We start from the raw sequence: 24,388 nt of genomic DNA, 5'->3' as shown, positions 1-24,388 counted from the left end.
GATTCAGTATCCATGACTTTGTCTCTAACAGACAAAAGACGTCTGAAATTGGTTTCAGCTTGTCGGAACCTTCAGTCTCAGTCATTCCCTTCAGTAGCTATGTGCATGGAGGTTTTAGGTCTCATGACTGCAGCATCGGACGCAATCCCCTTTGCTCGTTTTCACATGAGACCTCTTCAGCTTTGTATGCTGAACCAATGGTGCAGGGATTATACAAATATATCACAATTAATATCCTTAAATCCCAATATTCGACTATCTCTGACTTGGTGGTTAGATCACCACCGTTTGGTCCAGGGGGCCTCTTTTGTTCGTCCAACCTGGACTGTGATTTCAACAGATGCAAGTCTTTCAGGTTGGGGAGTTGTCTGGGGATCTCTGACAGCGCAGGGGGTTTGGAAATCTCAAGAGGCGAGATTACCAATCAATATTTTGGAACTCCGTACGATTCTCAGAGCTCTTCAGTTTTGGCCTCTTCTGAAGAGAGAACCGTTTATTTGTTTTCAGACAGACAATGTCACAACAGTGGCGTATGTCAATCATCAAGGTGGGACTCACAGTCCTCAAGCTATGAAAGAAGTATCTCGGATACTTGCATGGGCGGAATCCAGCTCTTGTCTTATCTCTGCGGTCCATATCCCAGGTATAGACAATTGGGAAGCGGATTATCTCAGTCTCCAGACTTTACATCCGGGAGAATGGTCTCTTCACCCAGATGTGTTTCTTCAGATTGTTTAGATGTGGGGGCTTCCAGAAATAGATCTGATGGCTTCTCATCTAAACAAGAAACTTCCCAGGTATCTGTCCAGGTCCAGGGATCCTCAGGCGGAAGCAGTGGATGCATTGTCACTTCCTTGGAATTATCAACCTTCTTATATATTTCCGCATCTAGTTCTTCTTCCAAGAGGGATTTCCAAAATCATAATGGAACGTTTATTTGTACTGCTGGTGGCTCCAGCATGGCCACACAGGTTTTGGTATGCGGATCTTGTTCGGATGTCCAGTTGCCAACCTTGGCCACTTCCGTTAAGGCCAGACCTTCTATCTCAAGGCTCATTTTTCCATCAGGATCTCAAATCATTAAATTTGAAGGTATAGAGATTGAACGTTTAGTGCTTAGTCATAGAGGTTTCTCTGACTCTGTGATTAATACTATGTTGCAGGCTCGCAAATCTGTGTCTAGAAAGATTTATTACCGAGTTTGGAAGACTTTTACATTTCATGGTGTAATTCTCATACATTCTCTTGGCATTCTTTTAGAATTCCTAGAATTTTACAGTTTCTTCAGGATGGTTTGGATAAGGGTTTGTCTGCAAGTTCCTTGAAAGGACAAATCTCTGCTCTTTCTGTTCTGTTTCACAGAAAAATTGCTAATCTTCCTGACATTCATTGTTTTGTACAGGCTTTGGTTCGTATCAAGCCAATTTCTCCTCCTTGGAGTCTTAATTTGGTTTTGAGGGCTTTACAGGCTCCTCCGTTTGAGCCTATGCATTCTCTGGACATTAAATTACTTTCTTGGAAAGTATTGTTTCTTTTGGCCATCTCTTCTGCTAGAAGAGTTTCTGAATTATCTGCTCTTTCTTGTGAGTCTCCTTTTCTGATTTTTCATCAGGATAAGGCGGTTTTGCGGACATCATTTAAATTTTTACCTAAAGTTGTGAATTCCAACAACATTAGTAGAGAAATTGTTGTCCCTTCGTTGTGTCCTAATCCTAAGAATTCTTTGGAAAGATCTTTGCATTCTTTGGACGGGGTTAGACCTTTGAAATATTATGTTGAAGCTACTGAAGATTTCAGAAAGACTTCTATTTTTTATCTTTTCTGGTTCTAGGAAAGGTTCAGAAGGCTTCTGCCATTTCTTTGGCGTCTTGGTTAAAGCTTTTGATTCATCATGCTTATTTGGAGTCGGGTAAATCCCCGCCTCAGAGGATTATGGCTCATTCTACTAGGTCAGTTTCTACTTCCTGGGCTTTTAAGAATGAAGCTTCTGTTGATCAGATTTGCAAAGCAGCAACTTGGTCTTCTTTGCATACTTTTACTAAATTCTACCATTTTGATGTTTTCTCTTCTTCAGAAGCAGTTTTTGGTAGAAAAGTTCTTCAGGCAGCTGTTTCAGTTTGATTCTTCTGCTTATAATTTCAGTTTTTTTTCTTTATAAAGATTAAAACTTTTTGATTTGGGTTGTGGATTCTTTTTTCAGCGGAATTGGCTGTCCTTATTTTTATCCCTCCCTCTCTAGTGACTCTTGCGTGGAGTTCCACATCTTGGGAATTTGCTATCCCATACGTCACTAGCTCATGGACTCTTGCCAATTACATGAAAGAAAACATAATTTATGTAAGAACTTACCTGATAAATTCATTTCTTTCATATTAGCAAGAGTCCATGAGGCCCACCCTTTTTGTGGTGGTTATGATTTTTTGTATAAAGCACAATTATTCCAATTCCTTGTTGATGCTTTCGCTCCTTTCTTATCACCCCACTTCTTAGCTATTCGTTAAACTGAATTGTGGGTGTGGTGGGGGTGTATTTATAAGCATTTTGAGGTTTGGGAAACTTTGCCCCTCCTGGTAGGAGTGTATATCCCATACGTCACTAGCTCATGGACTCTTGCCAATATGAAAGAAATGAATTTATCAGTTAAGTTCTTACATAATTTTTTTTTTTCTAATTTACAAAATCTGGTAAAAATAAGCATGCTTAATTACTTACTGAGATGTGTGGAACTGCTTTTAATTGAACAAATTACTGATATTTTTATTCTGCTCAGGGCTGCTGAGGACCACATTATAACACCTAGGAGGGTTGGTTGTGGCCCTCGGGCTTTAGTTTGGACTGCCCTGTTCTGCTGATTATTACATGTTTTCTGTAGAGTACTCAGTAAAGTTTGTCTATTGGTAGTTATTCATAACCTGGGAATAAGGCTATTGTTAAGTATATTTAATTATAAAACTGAAGCTGATTACTTCTTTTGTGTGAGTGTAGGTTGTTGTCAGACAAATCTTAAAGAGAGATGTGTGTGTGTGTGTGTGTATGTATGTATGTGTGTGTATATATATATATATATATATATATATATACATGTGTGTGTGTGTGTGTATATATATATATATATATATATATATATATATATATATATATATATATATATATATATATATATATATATATAATATAATCCATTATAGAAGAGGACTGCACTCACTGGATTTGGTATATAAAATAAATTTTTTTATTAAGGTCACTTGTTCAAGATTTGACACCAGCATAGGCAAAAACTTTTGTTGTTTCTACCAATGGTAGGCTGATTTCTGACTCTGAAACCTCTTGGTATTTTGTTGTTTTTATAGTACTTAGAGAGGTACACAGTATGTAGTTCAAGATCCATTTCCCTTTTTTTTAAGTCTAATAAGGGTATTGTATATTGTAAGTGGTGTATCTGTTTGTGCAGTATCCGTTAGTTCTGAGTCCACTAATATTCTGAGTGCATCCTCAGATGTAAAGGCAAAGGTTTTAGTAGTATATTCTTCCTCCTGTATGGCAGAGTCTGTTGTGCCCTCCGCCATGTTCCTGGATAAGTCTTTAATCACAGTATCAAACAGTATTTGTTTGGTAGAATTCCAGTAAGCAGAGTTTGGTGAAGTGATCACCCGTGTGCAGGTAGTTTTAGGCCCAAAATGTGGCCCACAATATGCCTTTTTTGTTCATATTGTGGGCCACATTTTGGACCTAAAACTACCTGCACACGGGTGATCACTTCACCAAACTCTGCTTACTGGAATTCTACCAAACAACTACCGTTTGATACTGTGATTAAAGACTTATCCAGGAACATGGCGGAGGGCACAACAGACTCTGCCATACAGGAGGAAGAATATACTACTAAAACCTTTGCCTTTACATCTGAGGATGCACTCAGAATATTAGTGGACTCAGAACTAACGGATACTGCACAAACAGATACACCACTTACGATATACAATACCCTTATTAGACTTAAAAAAAGGGAAACGGATCTTGAACTACATACTGTGTACCTCTCTAAGTACTATAAAAACAACAAAATACCAAGAGGTTTCAGAGTCAGAAATCAGCCTACCATTGGTAGAAACAACAAAAGTTTTTGCCTATGCTGGTGTCAAATCTTGAACAAGTGACCTTAATAAAAATTTTTATTTTATATACCAAATCCAGTGAGTGCAGTCCTCTTCTATAATGGATTATTGATATACCTGACTTGACACCCTGGTTGATGTCCCTATTGCATTGTGAGTGCAGACACACATGGAATATATATATATATATATAGCGCAAAAATATTGTCTACTGGGCCAAACTAGAAAAGGGATTAAATGTTAACACAGTGCTGCCTAAAACTACCTATTGAAAAAGGAGGTACCCCAATACCCCCTGATTCAATACAATTAATTTAATTAAAAAAACAAGGGTGTCAGTAGAGAAAAAAGGTGCACTGTTGACAATAGAACCCAAAAATATGAATATTAATTCAGTTCCCGAAATTCAGAAACTAGATGGATAAATTTAACCTTAATTGGCTATCCAGTATAAAAATAATAATAATAGGGGGACAAATTAGTCGTATTTAGCTGTAAAATATATCTAAATGCAGTAGTAATATTTAACTATATAATTAATATAGATAGTATCCAAAAAATAATAAAAATGTGAGTGAGGCATTCAATGGTGCGTTTAACAATATTAAAATACAGTAATACCTGTCCAGTATATATAATAACTTATCTAAAATGACATCACATATACAATGATAAAACTTAAATACAGATCATCCAAATACAGATCATGAGTGATACATTAGGTGAAATAATAAAATCCACACAGTGTAAAGGAAAGAGTACTTGTGCCAATAGTCCCCAGTGCCCGGAGATTTAAAGCTCCCCCTGAGGGGTTTTTACTTACACTCCTCAACCTCAATCAAAATGAGGGAAGTGTCGCACAGTGCAGGTAAAAACCTTCTCTGGCTCCCAGGGATTTGGATGATTGCTGCTTGATCCTCCTGCGGTCTTTTTCTCAAATGGCCTTGAGTCTTAAATTAAATGCAAGTCCACCTACAGTAACCTGTCTGAAAACACTGAAGGGGGCGTGCTTAAAGGGACATGATACCCAAATGTTGAAGCACATGAAAGTGATGCGGCATAGCTGTAAAAAGCTGACTAGAAAATATCACTATCACCTGACCATCTCTATGTAAAAAAGGGAAGACATTTCAACTCAAATTTCCTAAGTATTCACTCCCCACTGTAAAGAGACTTTACGCAGCTAGTCAGGTTACTTGTCCCAGGACAAGCCAGGGAGTGTGCATCTGTCATGTGCAGGCACAGTCATGTTATTTTCCTATTCAGTTTAAGTAAGTTCTATAAAATCTCATAAGATTCTAGCGAAATCTGATAAGATCACAGCAAATGCAAAGCATTACCTCAGCACTGCTGATGCTGATTTGCTGTTTTTGTTTTGTTTGTTTTAACTTGCAGCTGGGCAGCAGCTGAAGTATAACTGTTTACAGCACTTACTCTGGTAAGCTGAAGAAATTTTGAGATAAAAAAAAAAAAATCTTCTTTTTTTACATAAAGATGCTCAGGTGATTTTTGCAGCTTTTTTATGTTATGCTGCATCACTTTCAAGTGATTTAGCATATGAGTATTGTGTCTCTCTTTAATTTTGACTTTACTGTCCCTTTAAATACAATTTTATTATGCAGCCTCAAAATTTGCATAATGTGCAAGTAACTGCCTTTATTTCACCTTAGTACAATATGGGTTCTGAGGTATTGCCTTTTCCACACGTTGTTGAGCTGTGGCCTAATTAACATAGCTGCCAACCTCAAAGATATTCTCTGGGATTTAAAAATGGTTTAATTGAAGCCTCATGCTAAAAATCAGTGCTACTCTGCAAGCCAGATGTTAGCTCTGTTCTGCAGCTTTATGCTCTTATTTTATCATTGGGATTATGTAAAAATGCTGACAGTGTTACTGCACCATTGGTACAAAGTTAGTGGTATTCAATAAGTTTTGGTCTCTTACAAGATTAAAACCAAATACCTTTACAGTCTCAGGTCTTGAATTCTAGATTATTTTCATTACTAGTAAAAATCAACCTAACATCATTTCCTTACTGTGCTATCTACTCACAGGTCCACAGTGACTTTACAGCAGCTGCTACCAGAGGTGCTATGGCTGTTATTGATGGCAATGTCATGGCTATCAACCCCAGTGAGGAAACAAAAATGCAAATGTTTATCTGGAACAACATTTTCTTTAGTTTAGGTTTTGATGTCCGGGATCACTATAAGGATTTTGGTGGGGACAGTGCTGCCTATGTTTCCCCTACAAATGATCTAAATGGGGTAAGGACATACAATGCTGTTGATGTAGAAGGGCTTTACACCTTGGGTACAGTGGTGGTAGATTACCGTGGTTACAGAGTTACTGCACAGTCCATCATTCCTGGAATTTTGGAGCGAGAACAAGAACAGAGCGTAATTTATGGATCCATAGATTTTGGCAAGACAGTGGTTTCCCACCCAAAATATTTGGAGCTTTTGGAGAAGACAAGTCGTTCCCTTAAGATCCAGAAACACAAAGTCCTAAATGATAAGGATGAGGAAGTGGAGCTGTGCTCCTCAGTTGAGTGCAAAGGCATAATTGGCAACGATGGACGTCACTACATTCTAGATCTGCTACGCACCTTCCCTCCTGATCTCAATTTTCTCCCTGTGGAAAATGAGGAGTTGCCGGAGGAGTGTAAGAAAATGGGATTTCCTAAAGAGCACAGACATAGACTGTGCTGCCTTCGCCAAGAACTTGTGGATGCTTTTGTAGAGCACAGGTAAAGATTTGCATTATTTTTACAGTTCTTGATAAGTTAACTTAAAAACAGTAGGAGAATACAGAAAGTATGCATCTTTGTAGAGCATGGTAATTTATAAGCTGATAATGTCTGGCCCACAAATCAACACAGATATACTCATATGTACAGGGGTAGAAAAATATCACTATAGTGCAAAGGTCAGGAGGACAGTGTAATGCTTTGCATTATTTAAGCTTTTCTTTCATTTATAAATGTTAAGTTATTCAAAGCACAAATAAATGGTATAATTTGACATAAATTTGCTTAGTGATTATTTGCATCAAACATTTAAAAAAATGTAATGTTAGCTACTTTTATCCTAATATTCGCTTTACTTTTTGCTAGGTGGTCAGTGAAATCAGCCGATAGTGTGCCCATTAAATAGATCCCGGGGAGAACACTGTATTTTCCATCTGAATTGGTAAAGGGAAATTAAATCTAATTTTTTTCTTTTATGATTCAGATAGAACTTGCAATTTTAGACAATGTTCCCATTTACTTCTATTTTCTTATTTGCTTTAGTTTCTTATTATGCTTTATTGAAAAGAATACCTAGGTAGGTTCAGGAGCAGCAAAGCACTACTCGCTGTTGATTGGTGGCTTCACATATATGCCTCTTGTCATTGGCTTACCTTATGTGTTCAGCTAACTCCCAGTAGTGCGTTGCTGCTCCTTCAACAAAGGATACCAAAAGTAAAAAGCAAATTTGATGATATAAATAAATTGTAAAGTTTGTTTAAAATTGGATAATCTATCTGAATCATGAAAGAAAAAAAATAGATTTCACATCCCTTTAATTAGTGCCGCAACAGAAATATTGTCTTTCTGGCCTTTTACTTAGCTTAAACAACCTTCAGCTTTTATTGTTTTCCAGTATCTATCTCCTACACACTTAACATATTGTAGTTGTCATCAAATGAACCCAATTGTGCAACGCTACTTCTTAGATACCTCTTATTCATGAAGTTAGCTGCCATGCAGCTGATGCAGCAGAAAAACTCCATACGGGAGAATTTAAATGCTTTGGGAAATGGGGATTCAGCTTCCTCATCTGATGCCAATACCAAAACTGAGGATACGGAGCACATAGATGGCGAAGCACGGATTAAAGAGCTGGAAGAGAGCATGGAATCTCATAATGAAGCAGGTAAGCAACTTTTCTCTAACTCATTGGATTAGTTTTTTTTTTTTTTTTTTTTTTTTTAATTTTTATAATTTTTATTGAGGTAAAAGATGGCATACAGAGATATCATCAAAACATACCATAAATGCCATCACTATAGACATAGTGTAAAACTGGATATACAAGGAATGCAATAGAAATGTTAGCATTAATAATATCAACTAGCAAGATGACCAACAAAGGGATCACTGAGAATACTATACAGAATCATAATACAGTTATGCCGATACAAATTGAAGCCTTCTCTTCTAATCAAGGGTCACGTTTGGACCCCCTTACCAATTGGAATTTTTAGCAGTAATAGAAGGCTACCTGAAATAGGGAAGACCACTCATGGGTCTAACACTCTTTACCTCAAATTTTGAACTATTTGAATTCTAGCCTCTCCGCTGCTAGGATTATTTTTTATTTTTTTTTGTTTTTTTTTCTAGCAGATTTATTAACGTTTTTGGTCAGACTTTCTAAACGTGAGTTGTTTTGTTTTTAAATTTGTAAATAAAATGCAGGTTTTGTATGTGCATTAACATTACTAATGGCTAATGTACTATACATGATGTTACATTGGAAACAAAGTTGTGTGCTTGTTGTTATATGCAGAAACTCAGTTGTGAGCAGGCATTAGCAAGATGTTAATAAATGGAAGCTAGACTGGAACAAGCAAACACTACATATTCGCAATAGTGTCAACCAGGTTCTGCCAGCATCGTTATGGAGTACAATAAGTCTGGTTGGTACCAGCATCCTCTGACTAAAAGGGACATGAAATCCAACAATCTGTACTATAATCGCGTTTGTAACGCATCCATCTGTGTCGTTAGTTGCGCACGCATCCTCAAAGGAATGTTGGCTGTGCGAGGCAGAGAAGCTGTATCCTGGTGGATTCTGAAAATTATGAAAATTTTGAAATCAGCCAATAGGATGAGAGCTACTGAAATCTTATTGGCTGATTTGAACAGCCAATAGGATTTCAGTAGCTCTAATCCTATTGGTTGATTTCAAAATTTCAGCCAATAGGAATGCAAGGTACCCCAAATTGATTGCAGTACCTTTCATTCACTCTTCAGTGTAAGACGGACATTGGATGAAGAGAAGACTCCATGCCGCTGAGGAACGCCACCGCCGATGAGTATCCACGCATCGGGGAAGACAGCTCCGCGCCACCTTCGTTCCGGATGTAGATCGAAGATGATGGAGCCGCCTGGAAGAAGACCTCCGCCGGACTTCAGGAACGATGAGTACCTATTTGGGGCTTAATCTTAGGCTTTTTATTTCTTTCATGTAATTAGCAAGAGTCCATGAGCTAGTGACGTATGGGATATACATTCCTACCAGGAGGGGCAAAGTTTCCCAAACCTCAAAATGCCTATAAATTACACCCCTCACCACACCCACAAATCAGTTTTACAAACTTTGCCTCCTGTGGAGGTGGTGAAGTAAGTTTATGCTAGATTCTACGTTGATATGCGCTCCGCAGCAGGTTGGAGCCCGGTTTTCCTCTCAGCGTGCAGTGAATGTCAGAGGGATGTGAAGAGAGTATTGCCTATTTTGAATTCAATGATCTCCTTCTACGGGGTCTATTTCATAGGTTCTCTGTTATCGGTCGTAGAGATTCATCTCTTACCTCCCTTTTCAGATCGACGATATACTCATATATAACATTACCTCTACTGATTCTCGTTTCAGTACTGGTTTGGCTTTCTACTACATGTAGATGAGTGTCCTGGGGTAAGTAAGTCTTATTTTCTGTGACACTCTAAGCTATGGTTGGGCACTTTTATATAAAGTTCTAAATATATGTGTTTAAACATTTATTTGCCTTGATTCAGGATGTTCAACGTTCCTTATTTTCAGACAGTCAGTTTCATATTTGGGATAATGCATATGAATAATTAAATTTTTCCTTACCTTAAAATTTGACTTTTTTTCCTGTGGGCTGTTAGGCTCGCGGGGGCTGAAAATGCTTCATTTTATTGCGTCATTCTTGGCGCAAAAATTTTCTTGTCATTTCCGGCGTCATACGTGTCGCCGGAAGTTGCGTCATTTTTTTGACGTTTTTGCGCCAAAAAATGTCGGCGTTACCGGATGTGGCGTCATTTTTGGCGCCAAAAGCATTTAGGCGCCAAATAATGTGGGCGGCTTTTTTGGCGCTAAAAAATTCGAGCGTCATTGTTGTCTCCACAATATTTAAGTCTCATTATTTATTGCTTCTGGTTGCTAGAAGCTTGTTCATTGGCATTTTTTTTCCCATTCCTGAAACTGTCATTTAAGGAATTTGATCAATTTTGCTTTATATGTTGTTTTTTCTATTACATATTGCAAGATGTCTCAGATGGACTCTGAATCAGAAGCCACTTCTGGAAAAACGCTTAACTGAGTTTCAGTCCTACCAAAGCTAAGTTCATTTATTTTAAATGTTATAAATGTTTATCTTTAGCTATGGTTTGTAATAAGTTATGTTATACTTTTACATGCGGAATCCATTAGTATTTATGCTTTATATATTTTCTTTTCTTACAAGAAATATTTAGAAGACATAAGAAATATTTTTCTGATTCTATGTTTAAGGCTTTGTCTGACTTCGTGCCTTCTAATAAAATTTTTAGGTCTTTTTCACTTCTTTTTTAATTATTGAAGTTTCAAATGACCAACAACATACTGATTTATCCTTCTCTGATGATGTTTTTTTTCTCTTTCAGAAATTTTCTTCATCAGATATTGACACTAACAAATCTACTTTTTTATTATTTTTCTATTATTAAAGTACATTTGTTCTTTGTTGAAAAGGTGTTGATTATTTTGGATATTAAGGTAACTAGTTCTTTAAGACTAGCTGACATTATTTCTGCCTATTTATTTCTTCTGTGTTTTCAGAGGTTTTCTTTCCAATTCCCTATACTAGGGAATGGAATAGGCTGAGAATTTTCTTTTATTCCTTCTTCAAAGGTTTTAAACTATATTCTTTGCCAGCAGTTAAATTCAATTGGCAGGGTTCTCCAATTTATTGGGGCTATCTCTAATTCTACTAATTATGCTATTGTTTCTATAGCAAAATAGTATTTATTTTCCTTTAGATAGTTGTATCTTATTTATGGAAAATTATTTAGTTTCAGGTACTTTTCTCCTGTGATTTATTTGGATATTGCAATTGCTTCTTTTTCTCTGTTTACTTTAAGATCAAGTATCAGATTATGATTTATTTTAGCATTGTTAAAGGGACAACATTTACTAGACTAGGTGCTGTTGCATTTGTCTTGTTGTTTTGCATTTATTGATTATGCAAGTCCACTGTATTGGCTGGTCCTTTAAACTGGACTATCATGCTAATAATTTCATTTGTGTCTTCATTTTATTGAATATTTTCGCAAATGAGGGTTAATCTATGTCTTTAGCTTTTTTAGCTAGAAGAATTTTGTGATTTTTTTTAAAAAAAAATCCATATTTCTTTTGTTCTAAGATAATCAATTATTTGTTTTATATTGGATTCAATTATTAACTGTTACTCTGGGCTTCAAGGTTGAGTTCTAAGACTAAAACTTAAGCTTATACTGGTTTGGTTGTTCTTATTAAGGAACAAATTCCTGAGTTCTTTCCCAAGTAGCATGTCTATAATTGGAGTTCGAAATCAGCTCCCTAATTTTGCCGTATTCCAGCTTGGCTGGTAAGGGGCAGGTTAAGGCTTCTTTGAAATTTATTTTGTCCAAATTTCTTTGATTTTATTCCAGTAAGGCTAACACTTTCTTTAACTGTGTTTCTGTCCTATATATTTTGGGTACTGTTGTAGCATGGCTGGGCACCCATGGGGTTCAAGCGCTGCTCAGACCTGGAATCTTCTGGGGTATTTCTTCCAGTTCCTTTTGAGGAACCGGGTTTTGGAGTTTTATTCAAACTATTTTGCCTTTTTATGGTCTTTGATAGCATTATTTGTTTTCATTAGATACAATAAATGCATATTTTCATTTTTTTATTCAGATTATTTTCTGAGGATGCGGAATCTCATATGATTCACTTACTCTTCAGGACATAGTTAGAGGATCTTCTTTTCAAAAGATCTTGATTCCTCACACAAGGGTCACATTTTTTAGGTTTCCAGATAGTTTGTGTCACTGTCCTTGTCTCTATCAGACAAGGGATAATGTTATTGGGTTCCGTCTATCGGTACCTTTAGTCTCTATTATTTCCTTCAGTTGCTATATATGCATAGAAGTTTTAGGTCTTATGGCCACAGCATTGGATTCAATTAAAGTCAAATCCTGTGTGAGCACCTTAAACGACTGCACAGTCTTAATATGAAGAATATGATAACATAATGTCCCAATGTATGAAATAACCGGACCAAGTTATCTTAGATAACGACTCACCCCAGCTGAAGGATAACACCGGATCTCTGCCGAATACCGCAGCCGAAAAAGAGATAAGCCTGTCCACAGAGAGTGTGTATTCACATATGGGTATACCTTAGGCAACGGGTTGACACGATCAGAGCCCTTCTTAGTACCTCCGGCTCTTCCACTGCTCTCCTCCTGGGCCTTACTCCACTCGCGGTAACTCGGCATGTGATGTCACCGGCACCTCGCTCGCGGCTTCTGGGTCCTTCAGCTGTCAGATCAACCGGCAGGTGCTGGCTTAATGGAATGGCGGTTACAGATTACCAGTGTGCATGCTCCGTTTCATAGATTCCAGGTAACAAAGTGATGAGCTGCACCAAGGTACTGAACCGTTAGAGTTATCAAATGTTCTATTCAAGTTCCATGTATACAAACTCACTATATATGTTCTAGTTTGCAATTGTTTATATATTTATATTTTGTTGCTATTTAAACAGTATACAATAACTGTTTCTACTTAGAAATAAGGTTTTGTGAAACTGTAACAAATAGGTGTGTTGAGGACACGCCCAGGATAAAATGTTTTTATCCAATCACAATTATGCACCAGGTATTTACATGTAATTGGGATTATGAGCTTCATGCTACGACTACGGCCTTGTGGGCTGAAACGCGTCAGCAATAGTTCTTTGGGTGTTATCCTCACACACCACCAAGCCCCCTTCTTTTGTTGTGAATTTACTTCCCCAAGGAAGTTTCTGTGACTTACAATAAAAAAATTTTAAGCAGTACCTTGGTGCAGCTCATCACTTTGTTAATTGGATTCAATTCCCTTTGCTCATTTTCACTAGAAAGAACCTTTCCAGTCTTTTATAAGTGTTGTTTCTACAAGAAGTTGGTTGGAGGATCAATTTACCAAAAAGTTCGTTTGATTCCTCAGACAAGGGTAACCTTTTTAGGTTTCCTGATAGATTCAGTGTTCTTGATTCTGTCTCTGACGGACAAGAGGCGTCTGAAATTGGTTTCAGCTTATCGAAACCTTCAGTCTCAATCTTTCCCTTCGGTAGCCTTATGCATGGAAATTCTAGGTCTTATGACTGCTGCATTGGACGCGATCCCCTTTGCTCGTTTTCACATGCGACCTCTTCAGCTCTGTATGCTGAACCAGTGGTGCAGGGATTATACAAAGATATCTCAATTAATATCTTTAAAACCGATTGTTCGACACTCTCTGACGTGGTGGACAGACCACCATTGTTTAGTTCAGGGGGCTTCTTTTGTTCTTCCATCCTAGACTGTGATCTCAACAGATGCAAGTCTGACAGGTTGGGGAGCTGTATGGGGGTTTCTGACAGCACAAGGGGTTTGGGAATCTCAGGAGGTGAGATTACCAATCAACATTTTTGGAACTCTGTGCAATTTTCAGAGCTCTTCAGTCGTGGCCTCTTCTAAAGAGAGAGTCGTTCATTTGTTTCTAGACGGACGATGTCACAACTGTGGCATATGTCAATCATCAAGGAGGAACTCACAGTCCTCTGGCTATGAAAGAAGTCTCTCGAATACTTGTATGGGCGGAATCCAGCTCCTGTCTAATTTCTGTGGTTCATATCCCAGGTATAGACAATTGGGAAGCGGATTATCTCAGTCGCCAAACGCTACATCTGGGCGAATGGTTTCTTCACCCAGAGGTATTTCTTCAGATTGTTCAAATATGGGGACTTCCAGAAAAAGATCTGATGGCTTCTCATCTAAACAAGAAGCTTCCCAGGTATCTGTCCAGATCCAGGGATCCTCAGGCGGAGGCAGTGGATGCATTGTCACTTCCTTGGAAGTATCATCCTGCTTATATCTTTCCGCCTATAGTTCTTTTTCCAAGATTCTAAAGGAACGTTCGTTTATTCTGCTGGTGGCTCCAGCATGGCCTCACAGGTTTTGGTATGCGGATCTTGTCCGGATGGCCACTTGCCAACCGTGGACTCTTCCGTTAAGACCAGACCTTCTATCGCAAGGTCCTTTTTTTCCATCAGGTTCTCAAATCCTTAAATTTGAATGTATGGAGATTGAACGCTTGATTCTCAGTCATAGAGGTTTCTCTGACTCTGTGATTAATACTATGTTACAGGCTCGTAAAACTGTATCTAGGAAGATATATAATCGAGTCTGGAAGATTTACATTTCTTGGTGTTTTTCTCATCATTTTTCTTGGCATTCTTTTAGAATTCCTAGAATTTTACAGTTTCTTCAGGATGGTTTGGATAAGGTTTGTCTGCAAGTTCCTTGAAAGGTCAAATCTCTGCTCTTTCTGTTCTTTTTCACAGAGAGATTGCTAGTCTTCCTGATATTCATTGTTTTGTACAAGTTTTGGCTCGTATAAAACCTGTTATTAAGTCAATCTCTCCTCCTTGGAGTTTGAATTTGGTTCTGGGGGCTCTTCAAGCTCCTCGGTTTGAACCTATGCATTCGCTGGACATTAAATTACTTTCTTGGAAAGTTTTGTTTCTTTTGGCCATCTCTTCTGCTAGAAGAGTTTCTGAATTATCTGCTCTTTCTTGTGAGTCTCCTTTTCTGATTTTTCATCAGGATAAGGCGGTGTTGCGAACTTCTTTTAAATTTTTTCCTAAGGTTGTGATTTCTAACAACATTAGTAGAGAAATTGTGGTTCCTTCATTGTTTCCTAATCCTAAGAATTCTAAGGAAAAGTCGTTGCATTCTTTGGATGTAGTTAGAGCTTTGAAATATTATGTTGAAGCTACTAAGGATTTCCGAAAGACTTCTAGTCTATTTGTTATCTTTTACGGTTCTAGGAAAGGTCAGAAGGCTTCTGCCATTTCTTTGGCATCTTGGTTAAAATCTTTGTTTCATCATACCTATGTCGAGTCAGGTAAAACTCCGCCTCAAAGGATTGCAGCTCATTCTACTAGGAATGAAGCTTCAGTTGATCAGATTTGCAAAGCAGCCACTTGGTCTTCTTTGCATATTTTTACTAAATTCTACCATTTTGTTGTGTTTTCTTCTTCTGAAGCAGTTTTTGGTAGAAAAGTACTTCAGGCAGCTGTTTCAGTGTGATTCTTCTGCTTATAATTTCAGTTTTTTTCATTATAAGATTTAAACTTTTATTTTGGGTGTAGATTTTTTTCAGCGGAATTGGCTGTCTTTATTTTATCCCTCCCTCTCTAGTGACTCTTGCGTGGAAGATCCACATCTTGGGTAGTCATTATCCCATACGTCACTAGCTCATGGACTCTTGCTAATTACATGAAAGAAAACATAATTTATGTAAGAACTTACCTGATAAATTCATTTCTTTCATATTAGCAAGAGTCCATGAGGCCCACCCTTTTTTGTGGTGGTATGATTTTTTTGTATAAAGCACAATTATTCCAATTCCTTAATTTTATGCTTTCGCACTTTTTTCTTATCACCCCACTTCTTGGCTATACGTTAAACTGATTTGTGGGTGTGGTGAGGGGTGTATTTATAGGCATTTTGAGGTTTGGGAAACTTTGCCCCTCCTGGTAGGAATGTATATCCCATACGTCACTAGCTCATGGACTCTTGCTAATATGAAAGAAATGAATTTATCAGGTAAGTTCTTACATAAATTATGTTTTTTTATTTTTGGGGTAGCTTTATTTTTTTTAATTTATTTTTTTATTAAGTTTTTTTTTGGACTGGAAAAGAGCAGATTGCCCTTTTTAAGGGCAGTAAAAGAGCTGAATGCCATTTTTGGAATCCACCTGGATGCAGCGTAGGCAAACCCGAAGCCTTAAAAAAAACAAATAAACATGCAAAGCCCGCAAGAAATAAATAAAAAACACGTAACCCACTGCACGAAGTATAACAAAAAAGAACCTAACCTCCCGCACAAAGTATTAACCAACACCGAAACTGCAAACCCCCACATTGCAAAATAATAAAGTAATTAACCCCTAATCCACAAATAAAATAATTAAATTATTAACCCCTTAACCACCAACCCCCCCACCTCAATAAACCTAATTAACCTATTTACCCCTAAACTGAAAACCCCCCACATCGCAATAAACCTAACTAACCTATTAACTTCTAAACCACCAACCCCCCACAACGCACAACTAATTCAATTACTAAGCCCCCTAACCTAACATCCCCTAAATTAACCCCTATACTAAGATACACTTAAATAAAACCTAACCTTAAATTGCAAAAAAAATCTAAAATTACAAAAAAATTAAAAAACTCTAAAATTACAGAAAAAAAATAAACAAAATTATCAAAAATAAAAAAAATAAACCTGTAAACCTAATCCCTATGAAAATAAAAAAACAAAATAAAATAAAAATACTCCCTAAACTAAAAAAAAAGGGCCTTTTGTAGGGGCATTGCCCTAAGTTAAACAACTCTTTCTTTCATGTAATTGGCAAGAGTACATGAGCTATTGACGTATGGGATATACAATCCTACCAGGAGGGGCAAAGTTTCCCAAACCTCAAAATGCCTATAAATACACCCCTCACCACACCCACAATTCAGTTTTACAAACTTTCCCTCCTATGGAGGTGGTGAAGTAAGTTTGTGCTAAGATTTCTACGTTGATATGCGCTTCTCAGCATTTTGAAGCCTGATTCCTCTCAGAGTACAGTGAATGTCAGAGGGATGTGAAGGGAGTATCACCTATTAAATGCAATGTTTTTCCTCACGGGAGTTCTATTTCATAGGTTCTCTGTTATCGGTCGTAGAGATTCATCTCCTACCTCCCTTTTCAGATTGACGATATACTCTCATATTCCATAACCTGTACTGATAACAGTTTCAGTACTGGTTTGACTATCTGCTATATGTGAATGGGTGTCTTTTGGGTGTCTCAGCTATGGTTTGGCACTTTATGTATTTATATAAAGTTCAAAATATATGTATTGTACTTATACTTATATTATATTTGCCATGATTCAGGTTTTCAGTATATTTCCTTTTGCAGACTGTCAGTTTCATATCTGGGAAATGTTTTTTTTAGGAAAAATGTATTTCTTACCTGGGGTATAGTCTCTTTTTCCAATTGACTGTCTTTTGAATTCGCGGGCAGAATTAGGCTCGCAAGGGCGCAAAATGCCAAAGTTAATTGCGTCATTCTTGGCGCAAGATTTTTTTTGGCGCGAAGTTACGTTCGTTGACGCAAATTTGTAATTTCCAGCGTCTTAGTCGACGCCAAGTCCTTCACAAGGTTGCGTCATCTGTGATGCGAGTGTGTCATTTCCGGACGTTTTTGGGGCTAAAAAATATTTTTATGTTTGTTGTGCATCATACTTGGCGCAAATATTTTTATTATTTAAGACCCCATTCCTATATGCCTCTTGCCTTTTTTTTTCTCTATCAGAGGGCTATGCTGTTTGCATTTATTCCCATTCCTGAAACGGCCATATAAGGAAATTGACAATTTTGCTTTATAAGTTGTTTTTTTCTCTTACATTTGCAAGATGTCTCAATCTGATCCTGTCTCAGAAATCACTGTTGGAACCCTGCTGCATGATAACAGTTCTACCAAAGCTAAGTGCATTTGTTGTAAACTTGTGGAGGTTATATCCCATGGACTCTTGCCAATTACATGAAAGAAAAACATAATTTATGTAAGAACTTACCTGATAAATTCATTTCTTTCATATTGGCAAGAGTCCATGAGCTAGTGACATATGGGATATACAATCCTACCAGGAGGGGCAAAGTTTCCCAAACCTCAAAATGCCTATAAATACACCCCTCACCACACCCACAATTCAGTTAAACGAATAGCCAAGTAGTGGGGTGATAAAGAAAGGAGTAGAAAGCATCAACAAAGGAAATTTGGAAATAATTGTGCTTTATACAAAAAATCATAACCACCATAAAAAGGGTGGGCCTCATGGACTCTTGCCAATATGAAAGAAATTAATTTATCAGGTAAGTTCTTACATAAATTATGTTTTCTTTCATGTAATTGGCAAGAGTCCATGAGCTAGTGACATATGGGATATCAATACCCAAGATGTGGAGTCACTAGAGAGGGAGGGAATAAAATAAAAACAGCCATAATCTGCTGAAAAATTAATCCACAACCCAAAAATATAAGTTTTTCATTTGAAAGAAAAAAACTTAAATCAAAAGCAGAAGAATCAAACTAAAACAGCTGCCTGAAGAACTTTTCTACCAAAAACTGCTTCCGAAGAAGCAAATACATAAAAAACGGTAGAATTTAGTAAATGTATGCAAAGAGGAGCAAGTTGCCGCTTTGCAAAGCTGATCAACTGAAGCTTCATTCTTAAAAGCCCACAAATTGGAGACTGATCTAGTAGAATGAGCTGTAATTCTCTGAGGCGGGGCCTGACCCGACTCAAAATAATCTTGATGAATCAAAAGTTTCAACCAAGAAGTCAAGGAAATAACAGAAGCCTTCTGACCTTTCCTAGGACCAGAAAATAAAACAAATAGACTGGAAGTCTTCCTTAAATCTTTAGTAGCTTCCACATAACATTACAAAGCTCTTACCACATCCAAAGAATGAAAGGATCTTTCCAAAGAATTCTTAGGATTAGGACACAAGGAAGGGACAACAATTTCTCTACTAATGTTGTTAGAATTCACAACCTTAGGTAAAAAATTGAAAAGAAGTCATCAAAACTGCCTTATCCTGATGAAAAATCAGAAAAGGAGACTCACAAGAAAGAGCAGATAACTCAGAAACTCTTCTAGCAGAAAAGATGGCCAAAAGGAACAACACTTTCCAAGAAAGTAGTTTAATGTCCAAAGAATGCATAGGTTCAAATTGAAGAACCTGTAAAGCTGTCAGAACCAATTTAAGACTCCAAGGAGGAGAAATTGATTTAATAACAGACTTAATAAGAACTAAAGCCTGTACAAAACAGTGTATATCAGGAAGTATAGCAATCTTTCTGTGAAATAAAACAGAAAGAGCGGAGATTTGTCCTTTCAAGGAACTTGCAGACAAACCCTTATCCAAACCGTCCTGAAGAAACTGTAAAATTCTAGGAATTCTAAAAGAATTCCAGGAGAATTTATGAGAAGAACACCATGAACTGTAAGTCTTCCAAACTCTTTACTAAATCTTTATAGAAACAGATTTACGAGCTTGTAACATAGTATTAATCACTGAGTCAGAGAAACCTCTATGACTTAGTACTAAGCGTTCAATTTCCATACCTTCAAATTTAATGATTTGAGATCCTGATGGAAAAACGTACCTTGAGTTAATAGGTCTGGCTGAATGGAAGTGGCCAAGGCGGGCACCAGCAACACAAATGATTGTTCCATGATGATTTTGGAGATCACTCTTGGAAGGAGAACTAGAGGCGGGAAAATGTAAGTAGGATGATAACACCAAGGAAGTGTCAGCGCATCCACTGCTTCCGCCTGAACATCCCTGTACCTGGACAGGTATCTGGGAAGTTTCTTGTTTAGATGAGAGCCCATGAGATCTATCTCTGGAAGACCCCACAACTGAACAATCTGAGAAAACATATCTGGATGGAGAGACCACTCCCCTGGATGTAAAGTCTGGCGGCTGAGATAATCCGCTTCCCAACTGTCTACACCTGGGATATTAGAGAGATTAGACAAGAGCTGGATTCCGCCCAAACAAGTATCCGAGATACTTCTTTCATAGCTTGGGGACTGTGAGTCCCACCCTGATGATTGACATATGCCACTGTTGTGATATTGTCTGTCTGAAAACAAATGAACGGTTCTCTCTTTAGCAGAGACCAAAACTGAAGAGCTCTGATAATTGCATGGAGTTCTAAATATTGATTGGTAATCTCACCTCTTGAGATTTCCAAACCCCTTGTGCTGTCAGAGATCCCCAAACAGCACCCCAACCTGAAAGACTCGCATCTGTTGTGATCACAGTCCAGGTTGGCCGAACAAAAGAAGCCCCTTGAACTAAACGATGGTGATCTATCCACCATGTCAGAGTGTGTCGTACATTGATCCAGCATACAAAGCTGTAGAGGTGTCATGTGAAAATGAGCAAAGGGGATCGCGCCCGATGCTGCAGTCATGAGACCTAAAACTTCCATGCACATAGCCACTGAAGGGACTGACTGAGACTGAATGTGCCGGCATGCTACAACCAATTTTAAACGTCTCTTGTCTGCTAGAGACAGAGTCATGGACACTGAATCTATCTGGAAGTCTAAAAAGGTGACCCTTGTCTGAGGAATCAAACTTTTGGTAAATTGATCCTACAACCATGTTTCCAAAGAAACAACACTAATTGATTTGTGTGAGATTCTGCAGTACGCAAAGACTGAGCTAGTACCAAGATATCGTCCAAATAAGCAAACACCGCAATACCCTGTTCTCTGAATACAGAGAGTAGGGCACCAGAACCTTTGAAAAGATTCTTGGAGCTGTTGCTAGGCCAAATGGAAGAGCAACACATTGGTAATGCTTGTTTAGAAAAGAGAATCTCAGAAACTGATAATGTTCTGGATGAATCTGAATATGAAGGTATGCATCCTGCAGGTCTATTGTGGACATATAATGTCCTTGCTGAACAAAAGGCAGAATAGTCCTTATAGTCACCATCTTGAAAGTTGGTACTCTTACATAACGATTAAAAATTTTCAGATCCAGAACTGGTCTGAATACATTTTCCTTCTTTGGTACAATGAATAAAACCCCAAACCTTGTTCCTGAGGAGGAACTGGCATGATTACCCCTGAAGACTCCAGGTCTGAAAAACACTTAAGGAAAGCCTGAGCTTTTACTAGATTTGCTGGGATACGTGAGAGAAAAAATCTTCTCACAGGAGGTCTTACTCTGAATCCTATTCGATACCCTTGAGAGACAATGTTCTGAATCCATTGATTTTGGGCAGATTTTATCCAAATATCCGTGAAAAACCTTAATCTGCCCCCTACCAGCTGAGCTGGAATGAGGGCCGCACCTTCATGCGGACTTAGGGGCTGACTTTGGTTTCCTAAATGGCTTGGATTTATTCCAAATTGAGGAAGGCTTCCAATTGGAAGCAGACTCCTTGGGGGGAGGATTGAGTTTTTGTTCCTTATTCTGACGAAAGGAACGAAAACGGTTAGAAGCCTTAGATTTACCCTTAGGTTTTTAATCCTGAGGCAGAAAAACTCCCTTTCCCCCAGTGACAGTTGAAATAATAAAATCCAACTGAGAACCAAATAAATTATTACCTTGGAAGAAAGAGATAGTAATCTAGATTTAGATGTCATATCAGCATTTCAAAATTTAAGCCACAAAGCTCTTCTAGCTAAAAATAGCTAAAGACATGGATCTAACATCAATTTTGATCATATAAAAAATTGCATCACAAATAAAATGATTAGCATATTGCAATAGGCGAATAATGCTAGATAAGTCGGAATCCAATTCCTGTTGCGCTAAATTCTCCAACCACAAGGTTGATGCAGCCGCAACATCAGCCAAAGAAATTGCAGGTCTGAGAAGATGACCTGAAAATAAATAGGCCTTCCTTAGATAAGATTCAAGCTTCCTATCTAAACGATCCTTAAAGGAAGTACTATCTTTCATAGGAATAGTGGTACGTTTAGCAAGAGTAGAAATAGCCCCATCAACTTTGGGGATTTTTTTTTCCAAAACTCTATAGATTTTGCTGGTAAAGGATACAATTTTTTAAACCTTGAAGAAGGAATAAAAGAAGTACCTGGCATATTCCATTCCCTAGAAATCATATCAGAAATAGCCTCAGGAATAGGAACCACAGGAGGTTTAAAAACAGCATTTAAAAAGACCTTTTACGTTTATTAGAAGGTGGAAATGCAGACAAAGCCTTCAAAATAGAATCAGAAATAAATTCTTTAAAAATTTACAGGTATATTATGCACATTAGAAGTTGAAGGAACTACAACTGGCAATGTACTATTACTGATGGAAACACTATCTGCATGTAAAAGTTTATCATGACAACTTTTACAAATGACATTCGGCGAAATAATTTTAACAATTTTACAGCAAATGCACTTAGCTTTGGTAGGACCGATGTCAGGCAGCAATGTTCCAGCAGAAACTTCTGAGGCAGGATCAGATAGAGACATCTTGCAAAATGTAAGAGAAAAAACAATATATAAAGCAAAATGATCTATTTCCTTATATGACAGTTTCAGGAATGGGAAAAAAAGCAAATAGCATAGGCCTCTGATAGAGAAAAAAATCAAGAGGCAAACATCAATGGGGTATTGAAATAATGAAAAAGTTTGGCGCCAAGTATGACACACAACGCAACGTAAACTTTTTGGCGCTAAAAAATAACCGGAAATGACACACTCGCGTCACTAATGACGCAACCGTGTGAAAGGTCTCGGCGTCAAGTATGACGCCGGAAATTACGAAGGTGCGTTATAGACGTATTTTTCCGCGCCAAAAATATTTTCGCACCAAGAATGACGCAATAAAGTTTAGCATTTAACGCACCCGCGGGCCTAATGCCGCCCGCAATTTGCAAGAAGTAGTCAATTGAAAAACGACTAAACCCCAGGTAAGAAAAAATTTTCTTTAAAAAATGTTTATATTACTCAAATGACAGTCTGCAGAAGGAAATACATGAACCTGACTCATGGCAAATATAAGTACAATACATATATTTAGAACTTTATATAATTTGCATAAAGTGCCAAACCATAGCTGAGGTGTCTTAAGTAATAAAAAACATACTTACCAAAAGACACCCATCCACATATAGCAGATAGCCAAACCAGTACAGAAACAGTTATCAGTAGAGGTAATGGTAAATTGAGAGTATATCGTTGATCTGAAAAGGGAGGTAGGAGATGAATCTCTACGACCGATAACAGAGAACCCATGAAATTGACCCCCGTTAGGGAAATCATCGTATTCAATAAGTGATACTCCCTTCACGTCCCTTTGACATTCGCTGTACTCTGAGAGGAATCGGGCTTCAACAATGCTAAGAAGCGCATATCAACGTAGAAATCTTAGCACAAACTTACTTCACCACCTCCATAGGAGGCAAAGTTTGTAAAACTGAATTGTGGGTGTGGTGAGGGGTGTATTTATAGGCAATTTGAGGTTTGGGAAACTTTGCCCCTCCTGGTAGGATTGTATATCCCATATGTCATTAGCTCATGGACTATTGCCAATTACATGAAAGAAACCTAATTTATGTAAGAACTTACCTGATAAATTAAGTTCTTTCATATTGGCAAGAGTCCATGAGGCCCACCCCTTTTTTATGGTGATTATGATTTTTTTTTGTATAAAGCACAATTATTTCCAAATTCCTTTTGTTGATGCTTTTTACTCCTTTCTTTATCACCCCACTACTTGGCTATTCGTTAAACTGAATTGTGGGTGTGGTGAGGGGTGTATTTATAGGCATTTTGAGGTTTGGGAAACTTTGCCCCTTCTGGTAGGATTGTATATCCCATATGTCACTAGCTCATGGACTCTTGCCAATATGAAAGAAATGAATTTATCAGTAAAGTTCTGACATAAATTATGTTTTTACATTTAAAAATTACTAAATCACCCTAACAGTAAAAACCTCCCACCCACCAAACATCCCCCCCCCCAAAAAAAAACTAACTCTAAAAAAAACTAAATTATCCATTGCCCCTAAAGGGGCATTTGTATGGGCATTGCCTATAAAGGGGCATTCAGCTCTTTTACTGCCCTTAACACTAAGCCCCAAATAGGTACTCACCATTCCTAAAGTCCGTCAGAGAAGGTCTTCTTCCAGGCCGCTCGATCATCTTCTATCTTCCTCCGGAGTGAAGGCGGCGCAGTGCAGAGCTGGCTTCCCCAAAGCGTGGATCCTCAGCGGCGTTCCTTGGCAATGGTGATCCTTAGCTGCGTGGAGGCTCCTCTTCATGCGATTGTCCGTCACACACTGAAGATTGAATGCAAGGGACCCCATATTTATTGGGGTACCTTGCTTTCCTATTGGCTGAAATTTTGAAATCAGCCAATAGGATGAGAGCTACTGAAATCTTATTGGCTGATTTGTACCTTGCATTCA

At 37.8% G+C, this 24,388-nt stretch overlaps 1 protein-coding gene across 4 annotated transcripts in view; it reads left to right on the top strand.

The window, feature by feature from the left end:
- The window catches only part of CLUH (clustered mitochondria homolog), a 251,373-nt gene that overhangs the window by 112,218 nt on the left and 114,767 nt on the right, over positions 1–24,388 (top strand). For all 4 annotated transcript variants that reach the window (XM_053706279.1, XM_053706281.1, XM_053706277.1 and 1 more), the window contains exons 10-11: positions 6,170–6,864; positions 7,833–8,032. In XM_053706279.1, coding sequence (XP_053562254.1) covers positions 6,170–6,864; positions 7,833–8,032 — 895 coding nt within the window. The remainder of the gene's footprint in view (positions 1–6,169; positions 6,865–7,832; positions 8,033–24,388) is intronic.

Source organism: Bombina bombina, chromosome 3 (genome assembly GCF_027579735.1).
Source record: "Bombina bombina isolate aBomBom1 chromosome 3, aBomBom1.pri, whole genome shotgun sequence".
In the NCBI taxonomy this organism is placed as follows: Eukaryota; Metazoa; Chordata; class Amphibia; order Anura; family Bombinatoridae; genus Bombina; species Bombina bombina.
The sequence above is the reverse complement of the archived record's forward strand: the minus strand, read 5'-3'. Positions and strand labels throughout refer to the sequence as shown.